The 22,065-nt window shown below is 39.7% G+C and overlaps 1 protein-coding gene across 5 annotated transcripts in view; it reads right to left on the bottom strand.

Annotated features, from left to right (window-relative positions):
* The window catches only part of Lin7a (lin-7 homolog A (C. elegans)), a 153,598-nt gene that overhangs the window by 84,332 nt on the left and 47,201 nt on the right, over nucleotides 1–22,065 (bottom strand). The window contains exon 2 of one of the 5 annotated variants that reach the window (XM_006513031.4): nucleotides 16,822–16,904. The exons of 3 other annotated variants lie outside the window; for them this stretch is intronic. In XM_006513031.4, the coding sequence (XP_006513094.1) occupies nucleotides 16,822–16,904 (83 nt within the window). Of the gene's footprint in view, nucleotides 1–16,785; nucleotides 16,905–22,065 lie in introns of all 5 variants that reach the window. One more of the 5 variants, NM_001039354.1, reaches the window with a different exon arrangement.

Below are 22,065 nucleotides of genomic sequence, written 5' to 3'. Positions count from 1 at the left end.
TGTGTATGCTTATTGGTAGGAAACTTAGCACAGAACAGTCTGGCTTTTGTGTCCACACTGTTTGGCAATGCAAATAAAATCAAAGGAAATGTAAAGGCCATCAACTTCCTTTTCTTTGACATTTTCCAGTTTAGTTTAATGTGAAGAGAAAGAGATATGCATAACCTTAAAGCAGATACATTTTCTTTAATACTGTTGAATGTGGTAGTACCCTGGATATGTTCCCACAAGGATGATAGTTGTACATGAAGAGCCTATGTGACTCTACCCTACACAAAGAAAAAGCATTAAAAAAAACTTATTAAAACAGTAAAAGCAAAGCAAAACAAAATCTGCATAACCAACCCCGCACATTTTGCCATAAATAACTGTAGCTTTGGCAGGATAAAGGAAGGAACTTAACATAACAAAACTTAAATTAAAAGTGTCATGTATCCAGGTGAGGTGGCACATGCCTTTAATCCCAGCACTTGGGAGGTAGAGGCAGGCTGATTTCTGAGTTCGAGGCCAGCCTAGTCTACAGAGTGAGTTCCAGGACAGCCAGAGCTACACAGAGAAACCCTGTCTCAGAAAAAACCCAAAAGTGTCCTATATATACATATACTTCTATATGTTGCCTCTTACTTTACTGTGTTTATAAATAATCTTCAGTTTAGGATTTCCTGTTGTAGAAGCCCCCGTAGGGCACAATGCATTAGCAAACTCTTCCTCTAATGAGGAGCTAATGTCTAGAGTCTTGAAGGGACTTAAGATTAAATTGGGGGGGGAGTGTTATTTAATGTAGAAACAATGGATGAAATATTTTACTATGCATTTCTTAAAGCATACAAAAGTCCATTATCACTGGGGAAATACAAATAAAACCACGACTAGATACCACCTCATTCTAGTTGGCTGACTATTGTCAAGCAGAGAAAAAGATAACCAGAATTTGTTCAGAGTGAAGAGAGAAGGGGACACTGAACACTCTTGATACCTAAATGCTCATTTCTAAAACTACTTTGAAAAATGTCACAAGAAGTTCCTCAGAAAATTAAAAATAGAACCAATGTATGAATCAGCATTCCCAGTCTGGGAATATACCCAAAGGAAATTAAATTGGAGAGTGAAAGAGAGATCTGTGCTTCTATGTTTGTTGAAGGACTCCTTACAAGAACTAAGAATTAAAACAAAGTTCGTAAGCAAGCTCAGTGGGTAAAGATGCTCGCCTCGAAGCCTGAATTCAATTCCTGGAACCTACATGTTGGAAGGAGGGAACCCACTCCTGATGTTTGTCTTCTGGCCTCCACACTAGTGCCATGGTATGGCCCTCCTTGCAAACAAATAAATAAATGTAGCTGTTTTTAAAGTATTGAAACAAACCTAAATCTCTAACACAGGATGAATACATAGCGAAGATGTGGTACACATACAAAGAGGAAGAGTATCCAACCATTTAAAAAGGGACAAAATCCTATTATTTGAGGCAGAAATGGATGAACTTTCAGGGCATTGTGGGAAAGAAGCTATGTACAGAAGATCAAATACAATGGTTAATTAAAGTGGTCACTTCAATTGGATTTGAATTTAATTAGCAGACACTCCTCAGGGAATATGTGAGGGAGGTTCCATCCATCCACAGTTATCTAAGAAAACGGTGACCATCTTGAAAGTGGGAGGTACTATACTGTTAATTTAGATGCCAGATTGAATAAAAATTTAAACACACACACAGGAAAACACATGCATGCATGCACATTCACACACATGCACAACAGAACAAGACAACCGGGGTTGCTCCAGCACTCATCTGTGTCCTGGGAGAGAATGCAAAGCAATCCGCTCCCTTCTTAGCCACCTTGTTTGGACCCCATGCCTTGTTAAATTGTGAGCCAAAATTTCTTTCTTCTCTTAAGTTGCTTCTTTCAGGTATTTTGTTAGAGAAAGTAAAAAGCCAAGTGGTACAACAAACACTGCATAATCTCACTCAGATGTGAACTCTAAAAGCAGCTCATTAGAGGGAGTGAAGAAAAGCAACATCTGGAAGACGAAAGGGGAGTGGTGGGAGAGGGTTATCACAATCAGCAGAAATAAGTTCTGGTGTTCTGCTGTACACAGAAGGGAGATCACTGTTAACCACAAGGTATTTTACATTTCAAAATAGCTAGATAGAAGCGTTGGGATCATCACAACAGTAGGTGATGCTTACGACAGTGATTTAGCTGATATACAATCAAAATGTGTATCAGACATCAAATCACACCATTCAAAGAAAAAAATGAAAATCTCTCTGTGAAATATAGGCTATAACCTTTGTTACTGCTATCAGGAGACACGTTTCTAGCAAAGCCACCAATGGATAGTCTCATATATGCTTGGGTTATCTATGTTCTTAATATTTTTTATGTGGTGCTGTGGAATGGTAATATGTCATTAACCTTATACAATCAAATGATAAAAGGGTAAATGTCATTACCCTTATCCAATCAAATTGGCTAACAAATAACATGTTGCACACGATTTCTCTCCTATGACATCATCACTATCCTTGCCTGGTCATCATATGGCCGGGTATCCGTGTCTCTTTCTATGTTGGGTGAGATATTCAAAAAGCAAAACCATGTGTCAACATCTCTCTTAACATGCCTTTTATTATATAAAATATATATTATTTGTAAAATATATAATATAGTATGCCTCTTATTAAAGACTTCATCATTTGCTCCCATGATTTAAAAAAGAAACTGCAAGGATACTTTTTATTTTGTCCCAACTAATGTTTCTACTAAAACATATCAAACATTTTAATTATTATCACAAGACTCAGGAAATCTTTCCTACAATTTTTTTTTGCCATTTACTGAGCAATTACTCTTAGCTTGGCATTCTGTTTGTGAAGATATTTAATATTTTATTTCATTTTATTTAGTCTTCCCATGGACTTCTTGTCTTATGTTATTTTTCAAATAGAAGACACAATCAAGATTGCAGAATTTAAGAAATACAAAGATGATATAATTAAGTAACTAGCAAGGGAGTGGACCTAGGTTTGTCTGCAAGCATTGTCTATAATTTTTGCACATTTGTCTATTTACTGTATCAGTCCACAATACTGCTTACTTGCCTGTGTCCTTTCATTCTCTCCACCGACACTCAGCCCTCACTCCTATTCTTCCCGATTCTCTTCTGTCTCTTCTTTCCAGTTCTTTTTCCTCTGTTGTCTTTGTGTAATCTCTTCTTACCTCTGATCCTAGTACATTTTTCTCTGGGAAATTCAGCTTCTATGCTCTATCTTCTAAATAACCATAGCTTCAGAATAATCTCTCATGAAGCTAATACCTACATTTTGGTTCACATGGTAGACTGAGCAGTATAGAACACCATCAGCTTATGCATCCTACGACTTTTGTTACATGTGCTCACCCCAACACATGTTGGGAAACATGTTCCCTGGGGAAAAACATGTCTTACTAAACATTAGTCTGATGACATCGTATTCTTTTCTTTTATACCTTTATATTTGTTTATACCTTTAAGTCTGTGGTATGGAAACTTTATATAGAGAAATAGTATAAGATTTACATGGGGAATAGTTTACCAATGGAGGACTAATGAATTCTATCCCCATGAACAAAAGGAAGAAATAGAGAAACATTATGACTCACATTCCTCAAAGAGTTATAAAGTACATATCGGGACTTGTATTGACTATTAATTTTCACATGCATTTATTCATTCATTTATTTTACTTTACTTTTACTTTAGTTTATTGTTTTTGATACCGGGGTCCAAATAAGGCCTTGTGGATGTTAGGAAAATATAATTAAGCAACCATCCCAGGTCATTTTTAATTTTAAAAATGGGGGAGGGAGACAGGGAGTATGTGTAAGGCATCAATTAAAGGTACTGATTTCAGCCTTTTGTCAAAATAAATTGTGTTTGGTTGTGAGATTTGTTCAGTCAAGATACCCTTGATTCTGTTATGGAACAATATTCTTAAAGCCTTGAGGACTGGGGGTAAGAAGCATTAACTTCTTGCTTTGTGTATATGTTCATTAAGGTTGACTAGGCCATCTATTTCTCTCTCTGAAGTCCTAGCAGTCTGATAACGTCATACTACAAACTACCTAGGGAAGCAAAAGAAAGCCGTGCACTAACTCAATGGCTTCCAGAGGAATTCGGAGCACAGTAAGGTTTCTATTCACAAACCACTGGATAATCAGTTGGGATAACCATGTGTACCTTTAATGATGATGGAAAAATCCAATTCTAGAGTGTGGTAAGTAATAGATGAGAATTAGTATATTTTGGTACAACCTCACAGACTATGACAACATAATACGCATGTGTAGGTGGTATATTTTCTCACATTTTACTACATTAGAAAAATTTTAAAATCTTTTATTTATGTATGTATTTATATGTGTATGTATGTATGTATTCATTTTTTACCCCATATTTTATCCCCTCTGGATCCACCCTCTGACTGTTTCACATCCCATACCTCCTCCAGCCTCCCCCCCTCCATCCCATGAGGATATCCCCATCCCCCAACCCCCATTGGCCAAGGAAAGTAATTTGGGTGACTATATAACTTTGTTCTATACTTTTGGTTCAAGCATGCATAGTACAATAATAAAGGCTGGAGGTCTTCCTCTCCAGGAAGCATTCTTGGCAGTTTATCTCACTTAAGACTGGAGCACAGGATCCTGGAGAGTTGGAAGCTCAAATGCTTTACAGTCTGGAAGATGGTCAGAGTAACCAAATTACTAATAAATTGTTTTGATTGCATTGGCTATGAAAATAATTTATATTCAGTTGCTAAAATCAAATGAAATCTCTCTCTCTCTGGTAATGGTTTAGTTTTTGTTATTTTTATTTTTTATTTGAGAATTTAATACAGTATATTTTATCATCTTCCTTCCTGTCCCCCAGTTCCTCCAAGATTACCTTCACCCAATTTCATGTGCTTTCTCTTAAAACAAACAAACAAACAAAAAACCAAAAGAAAAATCCCTGAATATTCATGGAGTTCAATTTATGTAAGCCATCTACTCCTGGGCATTGGGCCACCCCAAGGGTGATTAGTACACCCAGTGTTACTCCATTGAAGAAAACTGATCCTTTTCAAGTCCCAGCAGCTACCATATGTGAATAGCTTCTTGACTAGGGGTGGCCCTTGTGTTCGCCTCCCCTCCTCCCTACTGGGATTCTGCCTGGCTTGACTTGTATCAGTCTCCTGAGTGCCTTCAGGGCTTCTATGAGTTACTATGTGCATCAGCTATGAGTATCAAAAATGTTGTTTCCTTAACGTTGTCTACTCTCCTTGGCTCTTACAATCTTTCTGCTTTTTTTTTTGTCTGCATGGATCCCTGAGCCTTGGAGGGGGAGGGTATGAAAAACACATTTATGGCTGAGCACTCCAAAGTCTCTTGCTCTTAAAGGGTTATGGGTCTCTGCAATAAGTTCCATCTACTGCAAGAACAAGTTTATTTGCTCAGGGTTGTGGGATACATTGAGCTATGAGAACAGCCATAAGACATTAGGAGATTATTTTGTCTCTTTCCCCCTCCCCTTTATTTATTTATCCACTTTACATCCAGATTGCAGCCCCTCTCTCCTCCCAGTTCCCCTTTAAGTCCCTCCCCATCCTCCCTCTTCTCCTCTGAGAAGGGAAGCCCCCTCCCCATGGGTACCCACCCACCCTGCCCAGGCCCAACAACTCACAGCAAGACCAGGTGCACCCTCTCCCACTGAGGCCAGACAAGGCAGCCCAGCTAGAGAGAAGGGCTTCAAAAGCAGGCAACAGAGTCAGGATCAACCCCTGCTTTACTCATTAGGGGCCCCATAGAGACCAGTTGGCACATCTGCTACACATAAAGAAATGTTCAACATCCTTAGTCATCAGGGTGATGCAAATCAAAACGATGCTGAGGTTCCTTCTTACACCCACTAGAATGCCTGATGTCAAAACCCTAAGTGACAGCAGGTGCTGGTGAGGATGTGGAGCAAAGGGAACACTCATCCATTGCTGATGGGAGTGCAAACTTGTACAGTCACTTTGGAAATCAATTTGGTTGTTTCTCAGAGAATTGGGAATAGCTCTACCCCAAGGCCCAGCTATACCACTATATCCTGGGTATATACCCAAAAGCTACCCTATCATTCTGCAAGGGCACTTCATCCAAATATGTTCATTAAGAGTCATTTTATCGCTGTGTCCATTTAGCAGAATAATAGTAGTGTATTTCCTCCTAGGTCCTGTGATCTGTCTTAACTCAGGGTTTGACCTCATTAACTGTATAAGGTATGATGAGTTCCAGCTCATGGCAGGTATTTAATTCAGTAGAAAAGTGGTCCCCTGCTCTCCTAGCATCCATATCACCATTGTTCCAGCCTGCATATCTTGCAGATAAATCATTAGTGCAACTTGCAGAGTTGTAGCCGTGTGAGACTCATTACTTGTCTTCTACACTAGCATGTATAGCACCTCCCAGAACTAGGAATGTTTAGTCTCTTAAATATTGTCATTTATACACATCTTTCTTTATCTGACACACAGAGCATGAAATACTATGGGGGAAATCCTGTCTTGGCAACTACCCTGCTGCTAAATTGCTCTTATGAAATCAAATATCGCCATTTTGAAATCATTAAATTTGTACCTCAACTTTAAAATTTAGACTGTTATAGCTATCTATTCAGTGTAGAGCTAAAGTGTGTTGAATTTACTTTAAAAAAAATTACAAAAAAAAAATGGCCAGTGTGGTACAATCCTTATTTTGTCCGTCATCCAACTCTTGTGTGAATATTCTCTCATCTGATTGTATAGATATATCTCTGTATAGAATTGTAGTATCGCATACTACTCTATTTCTTGGTCATGCACTCTGAGGTTATTCACAGAATGGGAGCAGTTTGATCACTGATTGAGTTCTTTGAAGATCTGTCAACAATCAAGCACAACCAAAGAAATAAAAATCTGTCAACCTCTGTCTGTGTGCTGAGTTTGATGCTGCGTGTAACTTGGCATATTACTGTGTAGCACCTCTCTACTAATAGAGCAAGACCTCTGTCATGTGTGTATGTTGATGATCCTCCTCTCAATACTGATCTCAATATGCATGTTTTCAGACTTTAGTAGCACATGCTACTAAAAAAAATAAGAAGACTTTTAATACTTCCTGAGCATTCATTTTTTGCATAAAGCATAAAATCTCATTCAACTCTTCTCTTAAAAATCATTGTGCATATGCCAAGAGTTGACTCAGTAGGCTCACCCTACTGGTATAGCAAAGTAGAAAATTACCTCATAATACAAGGATAATCATTGTTGCATTTATATAAGGCATTCTTTATAAAAGCTAACCTTGCCTTCTAATTCTGAGCGTGTTTTTGGCAGTTGTATGATCTGTATCTTGTTTTGCTGTGTTAACAACAATTGTTACATTTATATTAGGCAGTCTTGACAAGGGCTAACTCTACCTTCTTGTTTTTAACAGATGTTATTGGCAATTGTATGACCTGTACCTAGTTTTGCTTTCTTACTTATAGCCAATAATGCAGTTTAAATTTTAGGTAGCAGATATTTTTGTAAAAGACAAACAAACAAAAAACCCAGGTAAGTTAACAATTAAAAAAATCCACCTTGCCAGCAGAGTCTTGCCCAACACCCGCAAGGGTCCACACGGGACTCCCCACGGGACCCTAAGACCTCTGGTGAGTGGATCACAGTGCCTGCCCCAATCCAATCGCGCGGAACTTGAGACTGCGGTACATAGGGAAGCAGGCTACCCGGGCCTGATCTGGGGCACAAGTCCCTTCCGCTCGACTCGTGACTCGAGCCCCGGGCTACCTTGCCAGCAGAGTCTTGCCCAACACCCGCAAGGGTCCACACGGGACTCCCCACGGGACCCTAAGACCTCTGGTGAGTGGATCACAGTGCCTGCCCCAATCCAATCGCGCGGAACTTGAGACTGCGGTACATAGGGAAGCAGGCTACCCGGGCCTGATCTGGGGCACAAGTCCCTTCTGCTCGACTCGAGACTCGAGCCCCGGGCTACCTTGACAGCAGAGTCTTGCCCAACACCCGCAAGGGCCCACACGGGACTCCCCACGGGACCCTAAGACCTCTGGTGAGTGGAACACAGTGCCTGCCCCAATCCAATCGCGTGGAACTTGAGACTGCGGTACATAGGGAAGCAGGCTACCCGGGCTTGATCTGGGGCACAAACCCCTTCCACTCCACTCGAGCCCCGGCTACCTTGCCAGCTGAGTCGCCTGACACCCGCAAGGGCCCACACAGGATTCCACACGTGATCCTAAGACCTCTAGTGAGTGGAACACAACTTCTGCCAGGAGTCTGGTTCGAACACCAGATATCTGGGTACCTGCCTTGCAAGAAGAGAGCTTGCCTGCAGAGAATACTCTGCCCACTGAAACTAAGGAGAGTGCTACCCTCCAGGTCTGCTCATAGAGGCTAACAGAGTCACCTGAAGAACAAGCTCTTAACAGTGACAACTAAAACAGCTAGCTTCAGAGATTACCAGATGGCGAAAGGCAAATGTAAGAATCCTACTAACAGAAATCAAGACCGCTCACCATCATCAGAACGCAGCACTCCCACCCCACCTAGTCCTGGGCACCCCAACACAACCGAAAATCTAGACCCAGATTTAAAAACATTTCTCATGATGATGATAGAGGACATCAAGAAGGACTTTCATAAGTCACTTAAAGATTTACAGGAGAGCACTGCTAAAGAGTTACAGGCTCTTAAAGAAAAGCAGGAAAACACAGCCAAACAGGTGATGGAAATGAACAAAACCATACTAGAACTAAAAGGGGAAGTAGACACAATAAAGAAAACCCAAAGCGAGGCAACGCTGGAGATAGAAACCCTAGGAAAGAGATCTGGAACCATAGATGCGAGCATCAGCAACAGAATACAAGAAATGGAAGAGAGAATCTCAGGTGCAGAAGATTCCATAGAGAACATCGACACAACAGTCAAAGAAAATACAAAATGCAAAAGGATCCTAACTCAAAACATCCAGGTAATCCAGGACACAATGAGAAGACCAAACCTACGGATAATAGGAATTGATGAGAATGAAGATTTTCAACTTAAAGGGCCAGCTAATATCTTCAACAAAATAATAGAAGAAAACTTCCCAAACATAAAAAAAGAGATGCCCATGATCATACAAGAAGCATACAGAACTCCAAATAGACTGGACCAGAAAAGAAATTCCTCCCGACACATAATAATCAGAACAACAAATGCACTAAATAAAGATAGAATATTAAAAGCAGTAAGGGAGAAAGGTCAAGTAACATATAAAGGAAGGCCTATCAGAATTACACCAGACTTTTCACCAGAGACTATGAAAGCCAGAAGAGCCTGGATAGATGTTATACAGACACTAAGAGAACACAAATGCCAGCCCAGGCTACTATACCCGGCCAAACTCTCAATTACCATAGATGGAGAAACCAAAGTATTCCACGACAAAACCAAGTTCACACAATATCTTTCCACGAATCCAGCCCTTCAAAGGATAATAACAGAAAAGAAGCAATACAAGGACGGAAATCACGCCCTAGAACAACCAAGAAAGTAATCATTCAACAAACCAAAAAGAAGACAGCCACAAGAACAGAATGCCAACTCTAACAACAAAAGTAAAAGGGAACAACAATTACTTTTCCTTAATATCTCTTAATATCAATGGACTCAATTCCCCAATAAAAAGACATAGACTAACAGACTGGCTACACAAACAGGACCCAACATTCTGCTGCTTACAGGAAACCCATCTCAGGGAAAAAGACAGACACTACCTCAGAGTGAAAGGCTGGAAAACAATTTTCCAAGCAAATGGACTGAAGAAACAAGCTGGAGTAGCCATTTTAATATCGGATAAAATCGACTTCCAACCCAAAGTTATCAAAAAAGACAAGGAGGGACACTTCATACTCATCAAAGGTAAAATCCTCCAAGAGGAACTCTCAATTCTGAATATCTACGCACCAAATGCAAGGGCAGCCACATTCATTAGAGACACTTTAGTAAAGCTCAAAGCATACATTGCACCTCACACAATAATAGTGGGAGACTTCAACACACCACTTTCTTCAAAGGACAGATCGTGGAAACAGAAACTAAACAGGGACACAGTGAAACTAACAGAAGTTATGAAACAAATGGACCTGACAGATATCTACAGAACATTTTATCCTAAAACAAAAGGATATACCTTCTTCTCAGCACCTCACGGGACCTTCTCCAAAATTGACCATATAATTGGTCACAAAACAGGCCTCAATAGATACAAAAATATTGAAATTGTCCCATGTATCCTATCAGACCACCATGGCCTAAGACTGATCTTCAATAACAACATAAATAATGGAAAGCCAACATTCACGTGGAAACTGAATAACACTCTTCTCAATGATACCTTGGTCAAGGAAGGAATAAAGAAAGAAATTAAAGACTTTTTAGAGTTTAATGAAAATGAAGCCACAACGTACCCAAACCTATGGGACACAATGAAAGCATTTCTAAGAGGGAAACTCATAGCGCTGAGTGCCTCCAAGAAGAAACGGGAGACAGCACATACTAGCAGCTTGACAACACATCTAAAAGCCCTAGAAAAAAAGGAAGCAAATTCACCCAAGAGGAGTAGACGGCAGGAAATAATCAAACTCAGGGGTGAAATCAACCAAGTGGAAACAAGAAGAACTATTCAAAGAATTAACCAAACGAGGAGTTGGTTCTTTGAGAAAATCAACAAGATAGATAAACCCTTAGCTAGACTCACTAAAGGGCACAGGGACAAAATCCTAATTAACAAAATCAGAAATGAAAAGGGAGACATAACAACAGATCCTGAAGAAATCCAAAACACCATCAGATCCTTCTACAAAAGGCTATACTCAACAAAACTGGAAAACCTGGACGAAATGGACAAATTTCTGGACAGATACCAGGTACCAAAGTTGAATCAGGATCAAGTTGACCATCTAAACAGTCCCATATCACCTAAAGAAATAGAAGCAGTTATTAATAGTCTCCCAACCAAAAAAAGCCCAGGACCAGATGGGTTTAGTGCAGAGTTCTATCAGACCTTCAAAGAAGATCTAATTCCAATTCTGCACAAACTATTTCACAAAATAGAAGTAGAAGGTACTCTACCCAACTCATTTTATGAAGCCACTATTACTCTGATACCTAAACCACAGAAAGATCCAACAAAGATAGAGAACTTAAGACCAATTTCTCTTATGAATATCGATGCAAAAATCCTCAATAAAATTCTCGCTAACCGAATCCAAGAACACATTAAAGCAATCATCCATCCTGACCAAGTAGGTTTTATTCCAGGGATGCAGGGATGGTTTAATATACGAAAATCCATCAATGTAATCCATTATATAAACAAACTCAAAGACAAAAACCACATGATCATCTCGTTAGATGCAGAAAAAGCATTTGACAAGATCCAACACCCATTCATGATAAAAGTTTTGGAAAGATCAGGAATTCAAGGCCCATACCTAAACATGATAAAAGCAATCTACAGCAAACCAGTAGCCAACATCAAAGTAAATGGAGAGAAGCTGGAAGCAATCCCACTAAAATCAGGGACTAGACAAGGCTGCCCACTTTCTCCCTACCTTTTCAACATAGTACTTGAAGTATTAGCCAGAGCAATTCGACAACAAAAGGAGATCAAGGGGATACAAATTGGAAAAGAGGAAGTCAAAATATCACTTTTTGCAGATGATATGATAGTATATATAAGTGACCCTAAAAATTCTACCAGAGAACTCCTAAACCTGATAAACAGCTTCGGTGAAGTAGCTGGATATAAAATAAACTCAAACAAGTCAATGGCCTTTCTCTATACAAAGAATAAACAGGCTGAGAAAGAAATTAGGGAAACAACACCCTTCTCAATAGTCACAAATAATATAAAATATCTTGGCGTGACTCTAACTAAGGAGGTGAAAGATCTGTATGATAAAAACTTCAAATCTCTGAAGAAAGAAATTAAAGAAGATCTCAGAAGATGGAAAGATCTCCCATGCTCATGGATTGGCAGGATCAACATTGTAAAAATGGCTATCTTGCCAAAAGCAATCTACAGATTCAATGCAATCCCCATCAAAATTCCAACTCAATTCTTCAACGAATTGGAAGGAGCAATTTGCAAATTTGTCTGGAATAACAAAAAACCTAGGATAGCAAAAAGTCTTCTCAAGGATAAAAGAACTTCTGGCGGAATCACCATGCCAGACCTAAAGCTTTACTACAGAGCAATTGTGATAAAAACTGCATGGTACTGGTATAGAGACAGACAAGTAGACCAATGGAATAGAATTGAAGATCCAGAAATGAACCCACACACCTATGGTCACTTGATCTTCGACAAGGGAGCTAAAACCATCCAGTGGAAGAAAAACAGCATTTTCAACAATTGGTGCTGGCACAACTGGTTGTTATCGTGTAGAAGAATGCGAATCGATCCATACTTATCTCCTTGTACTAAGGTCAAATCTAAGTGGATCAAGGAACTTCACATAAAACCAGAGACACTGAAACTTATAGAGGAGAAAGTGGGGAAAAGCCTTGAAGATATGGGCACAGGGGAAAAATTCCTGAACAGAACAGCAATGGCTTGTGCTGTAAGATCGAGAATCGACAAATGGGACCTAATGAAACTCCAAAGTTTCTGCAAGGCAAAAGACACCGTCAATAAGACAAAAAGACCACCAACAGATTGGGAAAGGATCTTTACCTATCCTAAATCAGATAGGGGACTAATATCCAACATATATAAAGAACTCTAGAAGGTGGACTTCAGAAAATCAAATAACCCCATTAAAAAATGGGGCTCAGAACTGAACAAAGAATTCTCACCTGAGGAATACCGAATGGCAGAGAAGCACTTGAAAAAATGTTCAACATCCTTAATCATCAGGGAAATGCAAATCAAAACAACCCTGAGATTCCACCTCACACCAGTCAGAATGGCTAAGATCAAAAATTCAGGTGACAGCAGATGCTGGCGAGGATGTGGAGAAAGAGGAACACTCCTCCATTGTTGGTGGGAGTGCAGGCTTGTACAACCACTCTGGAAATCAGTCTGGCGGTTCCTCAGAAAACTGGACATAGTACTACCGGAGGATCCAGCAATACCTCTCCTGGGCATATATCCAGAAGATGCCCCAACAGGTAAGAAGGACACATGCTCCACTATGTTCATAGCAGCCTTATTTATAATAGCCAGAAGCTGGAAAGAACCTAGATGCCCCTCAACAGAGGAATGGATACAGAAAATGTGGTACATCTACACAATGGAGTACTACTCAGCTATTAAAAAGAATGAATTTATGAAATTCCTAGCCAAATGGATGGACCTGGAGGGCATCATCCTGAGTGAGGTAACACATTCACAAAGAAACTCACACAATATGTATTCACTGATAAGTGGATATTAGCCCCAAACCTAGGATACCCAAGATATAAGATATAATTTGCTAAACACATGAAACTCAAGGAGAATGAAGACTGAAGTGTGGACACTATGCCCCTCCTTAGATTTGGGAACAAAACACCCATGGAAGGAGTTACAGAGACGGAGTTTGGAGCTGAGATGAAAGGATGGACCATGTAGAGACTGCCATAGCCAGGGATCCACCCCATAATCAGCATCCAAACGCTGACACCATTGCATACACTAGCAAGATTTTATTGAAAGGACGCAGATGTAGCTGTCTCTTGTGAGACTATGCCGGGGCCCAGCAAACACAGAAGTGGATGCTCACAGTCAGCTAATGGATGGATCATAGGGCTCCCAATGGAGGAGCTAGAGAAAGTAGCCAAGGAGCTAAAGGGATCTGCAACCCTATAGGTGGAACAACATTATGAGCTAACCAGTACCCCGGAGCTCTTGACTCTAGCTGCATATATATCAAAAGATGGCCTAGTCGGCCATCACTGGAAAGAGAGGCCCATTGGACTTGCAAACTTTATATGCCCCAGTACAGGGGAATACCAGGGCCAAAAAGGGGGAGTGGGTGGGCAGGGGAGTAGGGGTGGGTGGAGATGGGGGACTTTTGGTATAGCATTGGAAATGTAAATGAGTTAAATACCTAATAAAAAATGGAAAAAAAAATCCAAAGATTACTTAAGTGAACATCAAAATTTTCAGAGATTTCATGCCTGCCATATAGAGACCAGGAATGAAATTTTCTTGGCCCAAGCTTATTTAACATTTAGGTATCTGTTGCCAGACTTCCTTGAGTCACTTCCTTTATTGGCTTTTGATTCACCTATCTTGCAACATATACTCATATTCTTTGACGTATCATCATGAAGGTGTTTTCATTAAAAATACCATTTAAAGTTGTTGTGTTACAATGTTTCTATTGCTTCCCACAGCAAATATGAATGCAAGGCAGAAATAATAATGAAGATAACTGCAGACTGTACCTTCATAGCTAGTTCTACACCAGTAGTACAGATTCCAGGCAAAATGATTCCATAAGTATTGACTCTAAGAACAAACTTATGACTGTCAACATTAGTGTGGACCTAAAATCACTTGTACCAGTTCAATTGTGCACAGTGTTAGGTAATTATGTTGTTTATACTCTCTTTTTTTTCAGTGAATTTTTTTAGATTCTTACCTGTTAGCATGTACTGATTATATTAAATAATGTGCTTCATTGTAACATTTTTTGCATGTCTATCCAGTTTTCAAACCACAAACTAAGAACCTGCTGATAATTCTGTCTCTTAGATGTTAGATACTTAATTCCCCATTAATCACAGTTCATTTTCATCTCAGAAATATAGGAAAAAATTGATAGCTTTCTGCTTTTGCCTGTCTGCCACCATCCCATCTCTTACTTGATGTCCTTAGTCCTTTGTTTCTGATCTCTTGTTTTTACTTTTGTACCAGTATTTGTGTTTTTTCATTATCGTTCATTGCCTTTCCCAGAACAAGTCAAATCAGGTCAAAGCTCTCCCAGAATGCCTCGCAGGAAATAAAGTCCAGTGTTTTTATATGACCTATGAAGCTTTATGTAACCTGTTCTCAGGCTGCTTCTAGGGAATGTACTTTGCTCATTGCATGAAGTTATGCTGCCTTTTGGACTCGTCTACTCATGCATTGAGACCACTATTGTCTTTGAGGTTTTGCATTTGTGATTTGCTGTGCGCGAGACACTATCCTCCTTGGGATGCATGTGACTTTTCTCAATATTTCAATTATTCTATTTTTCTGACCTTAAATTGATCAAATCGAACTCCATCATCTCTGATTCTGATTTTCTCCTGTTTATGGTATCACTGGTCTCTCATTTGCTATTGTCCAGTTCCTTGACACCATTTTCTTTCACAAAGAGTGCAAGTTTTGTGGATGTGGAGCCTTTAAATTGATCATGAGCCATACAGTTAGTGAGGAGAGATATTTTATGTTCCCTGTCCTTCAGTCACAGAAACCAGAATGTTGTGACACAGAAGAGATGATAGAATCTCTGAAAAAGGAAGTCTTTTGCTACAAAACCTCAAGGGATTGCAAATTCAAAGACGGAGAAATAGATTCTGGAGAAGTCAGGTGTAACTTCTACAGAGTTCACAGGAGGTTATCTGAGAGGAATCCACCAGTTTCTGGGCACTGTGTACATTTGGTATTAAGGTGACTTGCCATAAAACTAGCAGATCTTGAGAAATTTCCTTCCAGCCTTTGATTAACTTACAGGTTGAAAACTCAGTAATGTCATTATAGTTATTTATTTAGACTATGCTCAGTACCAACAAAGAGCAAATAGTGATCAGCTTCATGGGAGGAAAAAAAAAAAAACTGAACACAAACATAGTATAAGCCAAACCCCTACCCAGCCTCCACTCAGAGTTCCAAAGGATGATAGAAGCCTGATGCATATGTCCTTCAGAGACATGTGCTCTGTGCTAAAACAAACTCTTTCTGGTCTTGAGTGGCTTTATGTGGCCTTCAGGAGGAGACCAGCAGAAGATCCATCAGCTGTGACTCCTAAGCTGGATTTATAGGCTACAGTTTCTGATTAATGGGTTTCTAGTGAGTGATGGATGAGGAATAATAGGTTAATAAATAAATGAGATAGCTTATGTTTCTCAAGGAGATTTTCTTGTGACCAATTAAATTAATCAGTTGAGTAAGTTAATTCCACCAAGATCCAATTTATGAAATTTAAATTGTCATATTAACACAATGTGTTTTACCTCACTTAGCAAAAACAATGATTAGCCAAGAAGAATTTTGCGGATTTGCTACAAAGGCATGGCAGTCTATTTGGAAATATTTCCATTATCACACTAGGCATTAATATTTGAGTAAGCATAACTTCAATTGGTAGGAAATTACTCTCTAAGACTTAACTATGAAAAATGTACTCAAGTGTACCCCTAAGAAACCACCTCATTAATTATGATTATTTCTATTTGAATTTCCATGTGGCTTCGTGTGACTGCCCAGTATATTAGAATGCACACTACAGTCACTTGCTGAAGCAGGTCCTTCGCCGGTATCATAAAATCAATGTTCGGTTTTATATAAATGTATAATTTCTGCCTGGGTCTAATTTAAGAGTTTAGCTGACTAAATTATATTTTATCATCTGTCCAAGGAACTAAAAGCAGAAAGCAAAGATGTGGTTCCAAGCTTAACAATTTCAACTGTTTATATGGCAAAATGTGTTTTCTACTCAGAAGACATATGGCCAAAGGCAGTTGTTACATTCTCGGCGTCCTACCTCTCGGATTGCTGTACAAAACTCACTCTGAAGCACCTTTTTGAGAGACTGGAGCTTGTGCACTGGTACTTCTCCAGATTCTTGTAGCTTTTCCAGTAGTTCGATTGCTCTTGCAACATCTGAGTGGGGGGGAAAAACATGAACATGAAGACAGAGAATAGACTATCGCGTCGGCAGAGCGCCATAGCTTCGAGTGAGCGGTGAAGTCATTTCACTTGATCATGTGGGATTCATTGTAAAATCGGAATTTATAACTTGGAGCTTATGGATTTCATCTTCTGGTCAAAGGCCATTTAACTTATCAAAAGTAAGCTTTTACTTTTCTACTTCTATCTTTGATGGTGTTTCTTAGCACTAAGTGCACTAAGTATTCCAGACTCAAGATCTTTCTACTTCAGCCTCTTAAAATACTGAAGTGTGCCCACCACAACTGCCAGGACTGTTTTTTGGGTTTTTTTTTTTTTTGAGTTTGTCTTTCTTTTTCTTTTAATATTTATCATAGATGCAATGTATTGTATATTTATATTTTATAAATATAACATATTTATATATTTTAACATCGTAGATGCAATGTTACAATGATTGCTACTATGATTTGGTTGTTATGAAGTTCCTTCCTTTGTCTATAAACTCTACAGGAAGAACTTTTACTAGTTTGTTTGCCTATGCTCCCATAGTCTGATATGATATGAAGAGTAAGTGTTTTATGGAGAAAATGATTTGACTAACTCTTTCCATCTCACCACTTGTTCCAGGTCCAATAAGTAGTATGGTGGTTTGAACACACTTGGCCTAGGGAGTGGTACTATTAGAAGGTGTGGCCTTGTCAAAGGAAGTGTGTCACTGTGGGGTGTGTGTGTGTGGGGGAGGACCTTGTTCCACAATCTCCTCATCTTCTGCCTCTGCACAGTGGAAATAACGTATTCTCCAATGTCTTTTTTTTTTTTTTTGGTAATAAAATAAAATTTTGCTATTTTATTTATTTTTTATTAGATATTTTCTTTATTTACATTTCAAATGTTATCTCCTTTCCTAGTTTCCTCTCCAAAAATCCCGTATCCCCTTTCCTTGCTCCCCAACTCATCCACTCCTGCTTCCTGGCCCTGGAATTCCCCTATACAGGGGCATAGAACCTTCACAAGACCAAGGGCCTGTCCTCCCATTAATAACTGACTAGGCCATCCTCGAATGAATTTATGAAATTCTTAGACAAATGGATGGATCTGGAGGATATCATCCTGAGTGAGGTAACCCCATCACAAAAGAACACACATGTCATGCACTCGCTGATAAGTGGATATTAGCCCAGAATCTCAGAATACCCAAGGTACAATTTGTAAAACACATGAAACTAAAGAAGAAGAAAGACCACTGTGTGAATACTTTGTTCCTTCTTAGAAGGGGGGACAAAATACCCATGGAAAGAGTTACAGAGACAAAGTTTGGAGCAGAGACTGAAGGAAGGACCATCCAGAGACTGCACCACCTGGGGATCCATTCTAATGTCTTTGTATACTCTACAATGCTACCTTTCCAAAACAGAGATCTGGTCATATCCCCATTGACCAGCCTTTAGAATTAATAATATTGAGAGAGTTTTTTTAAATATTAAAGTCAGAGGTTAATGTAGCAGGAATTATGTTATCTTTTATAGCCAGCAAAGAAAGCTGAAATCTTTGGATTATTTCACATTGCCAAAAGAAAATCACGTAATGAAAGCCTATTTAAAAATATTTATAGTGATTCCTTCCCACACATTTGCTGTAGTCAGCACCCCAACCAAAAAAGCCACTTAGGCATTAAACAGTAGGATATTAAGCTTTCAATTCCTAGGCAACCAGCCATTGGAAATATTACATGTCACTGCAGTAAGATTATAAATTCATCCATCCATGCATACATCTATCAATTTCAGGTTCTGTTATATGTAGTACAAAGCTTATCAGAAATAATATTTTTTTCTGAAATCATGGAATTCCCAATCTACTGATAAAAGATATAACAGCACAGTTGCCTATGGGGAAAAATTGTTACACTTCTGAATTTGGGCAAGCTTAGCATGGGTATGTGTATCTAACTGAAGCAAATTACCAGGGAGGGACTTTAGAATCTCCCCCCCGGGGCAGTTATTTTTATTGCCAATTGTAGCCCAAAGTAAAACAAATCATGAAATCAATGCTACCCCGTCAGTTTCTGAAGTCTGACTTCTAGTACATAAACTGGAAGACGACACAGTCAATTCGACAATACCAGGCACATCCTACAATTACTGATGCACCAGCTGAGATGTTATGCCTTTCCAGCGCATAAAATACTCTACCCAGATACCCCATGGGTACAAAGAACTCAGTATGTTTAAAACCGAGCTCATTATTTTTTTTCTTGAAAACTAGCTCTTCTCTTCCTACATTCTGTATTTCCATTAATAGGACCCCAAGCAGCCTGACTCCTAAGCTTGACTGTGGCATCATGTCTCACGCCCACTCCCTCCTGCCCTTACTCAGCAAGCTCTATAGATCCCATCTGAACAGCGCCCTCTGAATGGAATTCTCTATTTCATTATTTCAGGGATGCCTTCATTGTCTCTCACCTGTGCTACTGGAACACAACCTCCCTAATTAATCTCCTTTTTTAAACGAGTCTTTTCCTTTTTCAGACCAGCCATCGTATTGCTTCTAGAGTAACTATCCAGAATGAGAGATCTCATTCTTACACCCTTGTACATAAAACTTCACGGATACCCCACTACCTAGTAAATAAAATTCAGGTCATTTGGGAGTTTATTGAAGGCTTTAGCAATTGAACTTGCTTCCTGAATTACTGAATTTTACCTCCTGCTCCTGCTGTAGTTTGGAAACCTGTTTGTTTTTGTTGTTTTGAAGTTGTTTGTTTGTTTCTCTTTTCCCCTTTCTCAAGCAAGCCACAAAGTGCCACACCTTTATAGCAGATTTCCATTGGTGTGGAACCTATACATTCTTTTAGTAAAGCTACCTTTGATTTTTGAATAGAGACATGTTGGCAGAGGAGATAATCCCTTCTCTTGCTTTTATGGGATGCACTGACTTGGGTCACAGATACGCCACAAAGATGCATATGCTTAAAGCAATGAGCTACAGGAGGTCTAGGCATGTCTAATAAAGCCATATTTCATCCTGTGGGAGGCCAGAGAGGATGGACTCTAGGCAGGCTCCTAGGTAGGCGATGAGACCAGGAAAAGGGCGAATGAAGAATGTTTCATGGAGACATAGTCAGCGAAGATGGAAGGCTTGATTAAGGAAGTGTGGGTCATTTACAGTCTCCTGCGAGGCTCTGCCAGAGTTTGACCAATACAGATAGTGATGCTCAAAGCCAACCATCAGACTGAGCACAGAGACCCCAATAGAGGAGTTAGGGGAAGGACTGTAGGAGCTGATGGGGTTTGCAAAGCCATAGGAAGAACAACATTATCAACCAACCAGACTCCCAAGAGCTCCCAGGGGCTAAACCACCAACTGAAGAGTACACGGGGAGGGATTCATGGCTCCAACTGCATATGTAGTAGAGGATGGCTTTGTTGTGAGGTAGAAGTGGGTGGGTGGGTTGGAGAGCACCCTCATAGAAGCAGGGGGGAGAATGGAATAGAGGGGTTGTGGAGGGGAAACTGGGAAGGGTGATAACATTTGAAATGTAAATAAATTTTAAAAATACAGAAAGGAGCTCAATAGGGTAAAAGAAACAAGAGAGAATGTACAAGGGGTTGAGGCAGAGAGAAGGAATATCATGCAGGATGCTTTAGTCCCTGTACCAAATAAGCTATCTTCAGCAATGTCTTCACTGACATCATGTTCCCATGGATCTTTGTTCCCTCATCGGTTACAACAGCTATTACTCTTGTGCTGTCTCAGTTTGCACACCCATCTTCTTCCTCTATCCATGGGACTTTTATGCATTTTTTATATATGTGTTCTCATGATTCATGGTATATGTGTGTGTTCATATGTGTATCTATGTGTGTGCTGGCATGGAGGAGTACAAGATGGCTGGCCACACTCACTGGCAGTCAGGAAGTAGAGAGGGCACTGTGGGTATTTAGCTCGCCTTCTTCTTTTTATTCACTCCAGGAAGCCTCCACTGATGGTTCCAATCACATGCAGAAGGCATTTCCTTTCTTCCTTTGCAACCATCTGGAAATAGTACCCTCACACACACTCACGCACATTCCTGTGATGACTCTATATCTTGTCAGGTTGGTAGTGAAGATTAACCATCACAGCTGAATATTATAACCACTCAGGGAGCTTTAAAAACACAAATGCAGAATCAGGCACATGCATGGGATTCCAATGTGACTGGCACATGTAGCTGGACATGAGGCTGAAAGACATCCAGGGTTGATACCAGTGCTCTAGAGGGCATGAATGGTTTAAAGTTCCTGTGGGATTATATTCTGCATCTAAGGCCTTTAAAAATCTGTCGCAGATTAATGGCTCCAAACATAATTGTTTTTCAGCTCACTAAGGATTGCTGACTGATATACAGGCTCTCAGCCCTCACCCCTGTTTGAGAGATGCTGGTTGAGAAGGCATGAAAATAAGGCCTGAATATCTTGTTTAAAAGAACTGCTCAAAGTGAGAGTGTAAATAGAGGTACTGATTCATAAGTAATGAATGTGAAACCTTGCATTCTATTATTTGTTGAGATAGTGAATCGAAAGGATGCTAAGTTGGATTCTTCAAGGCATCTGAGAATTACTGATAAAAGTGACTATGGTTGAGTACCATTGCATTTTAATGCTTCCTTTTTAAAAAAATGACATTTGAACCCTGACTGATGAACCCCAAATCTCTGAGTAATATCCACTCTTCTGGGGCTTTTGTTTCCAGGCGATTTCTATGACCATGAAGGGATGAGAAAAACACTGTCCAAGAAAAACAGAACAAAAACCAGATACTGTTTCAGTATGACTTACTGAAAGTTAAAGCAACTTAATTATATTGCACCATTACGTCATTCACATTCCTTATATGGGGTAGCTGGGTAAAGATAGAATATTTCTAAGGACATTTTTTTTTTTTTTTTACTAATTTTGGACAGAATCACATAACATTTGCGTCTGCTCCATTAGCTAAGGGAGGAAGGTCTCAGAGGAGCAACTTTAGAGAGTGGAAGCTCTGAGAGGATTAACATGCCTTCCTTTGCTTCATAGGGGGTGGGGATTGTCATCAGCCTGCCTTCTATATCTATCTGGGCAGGCCAAGAGGGTTTAGGCAGAAATGGCACTTGGGTCCTGAGCCTTCTTGC

This window comes from Mus musculus, chromosome 10 (genome assembly GCF_000001635.26).
Source record: "Mus musculus strain C57BL/6J chromosome 10, GRCm38.p6 C57BL/6J".
Taxonomy (NCBI): Eukaryota; Metazoa; Chordata; class Mammalia; order Rodentia; family Muridae; genus Mus; species Mus musculus.
The sequence above is the reverse complement of the archived record's forward strand: the minus strand, read 5'-3'. Positions and strand labels throughout refer to the sequence as shown.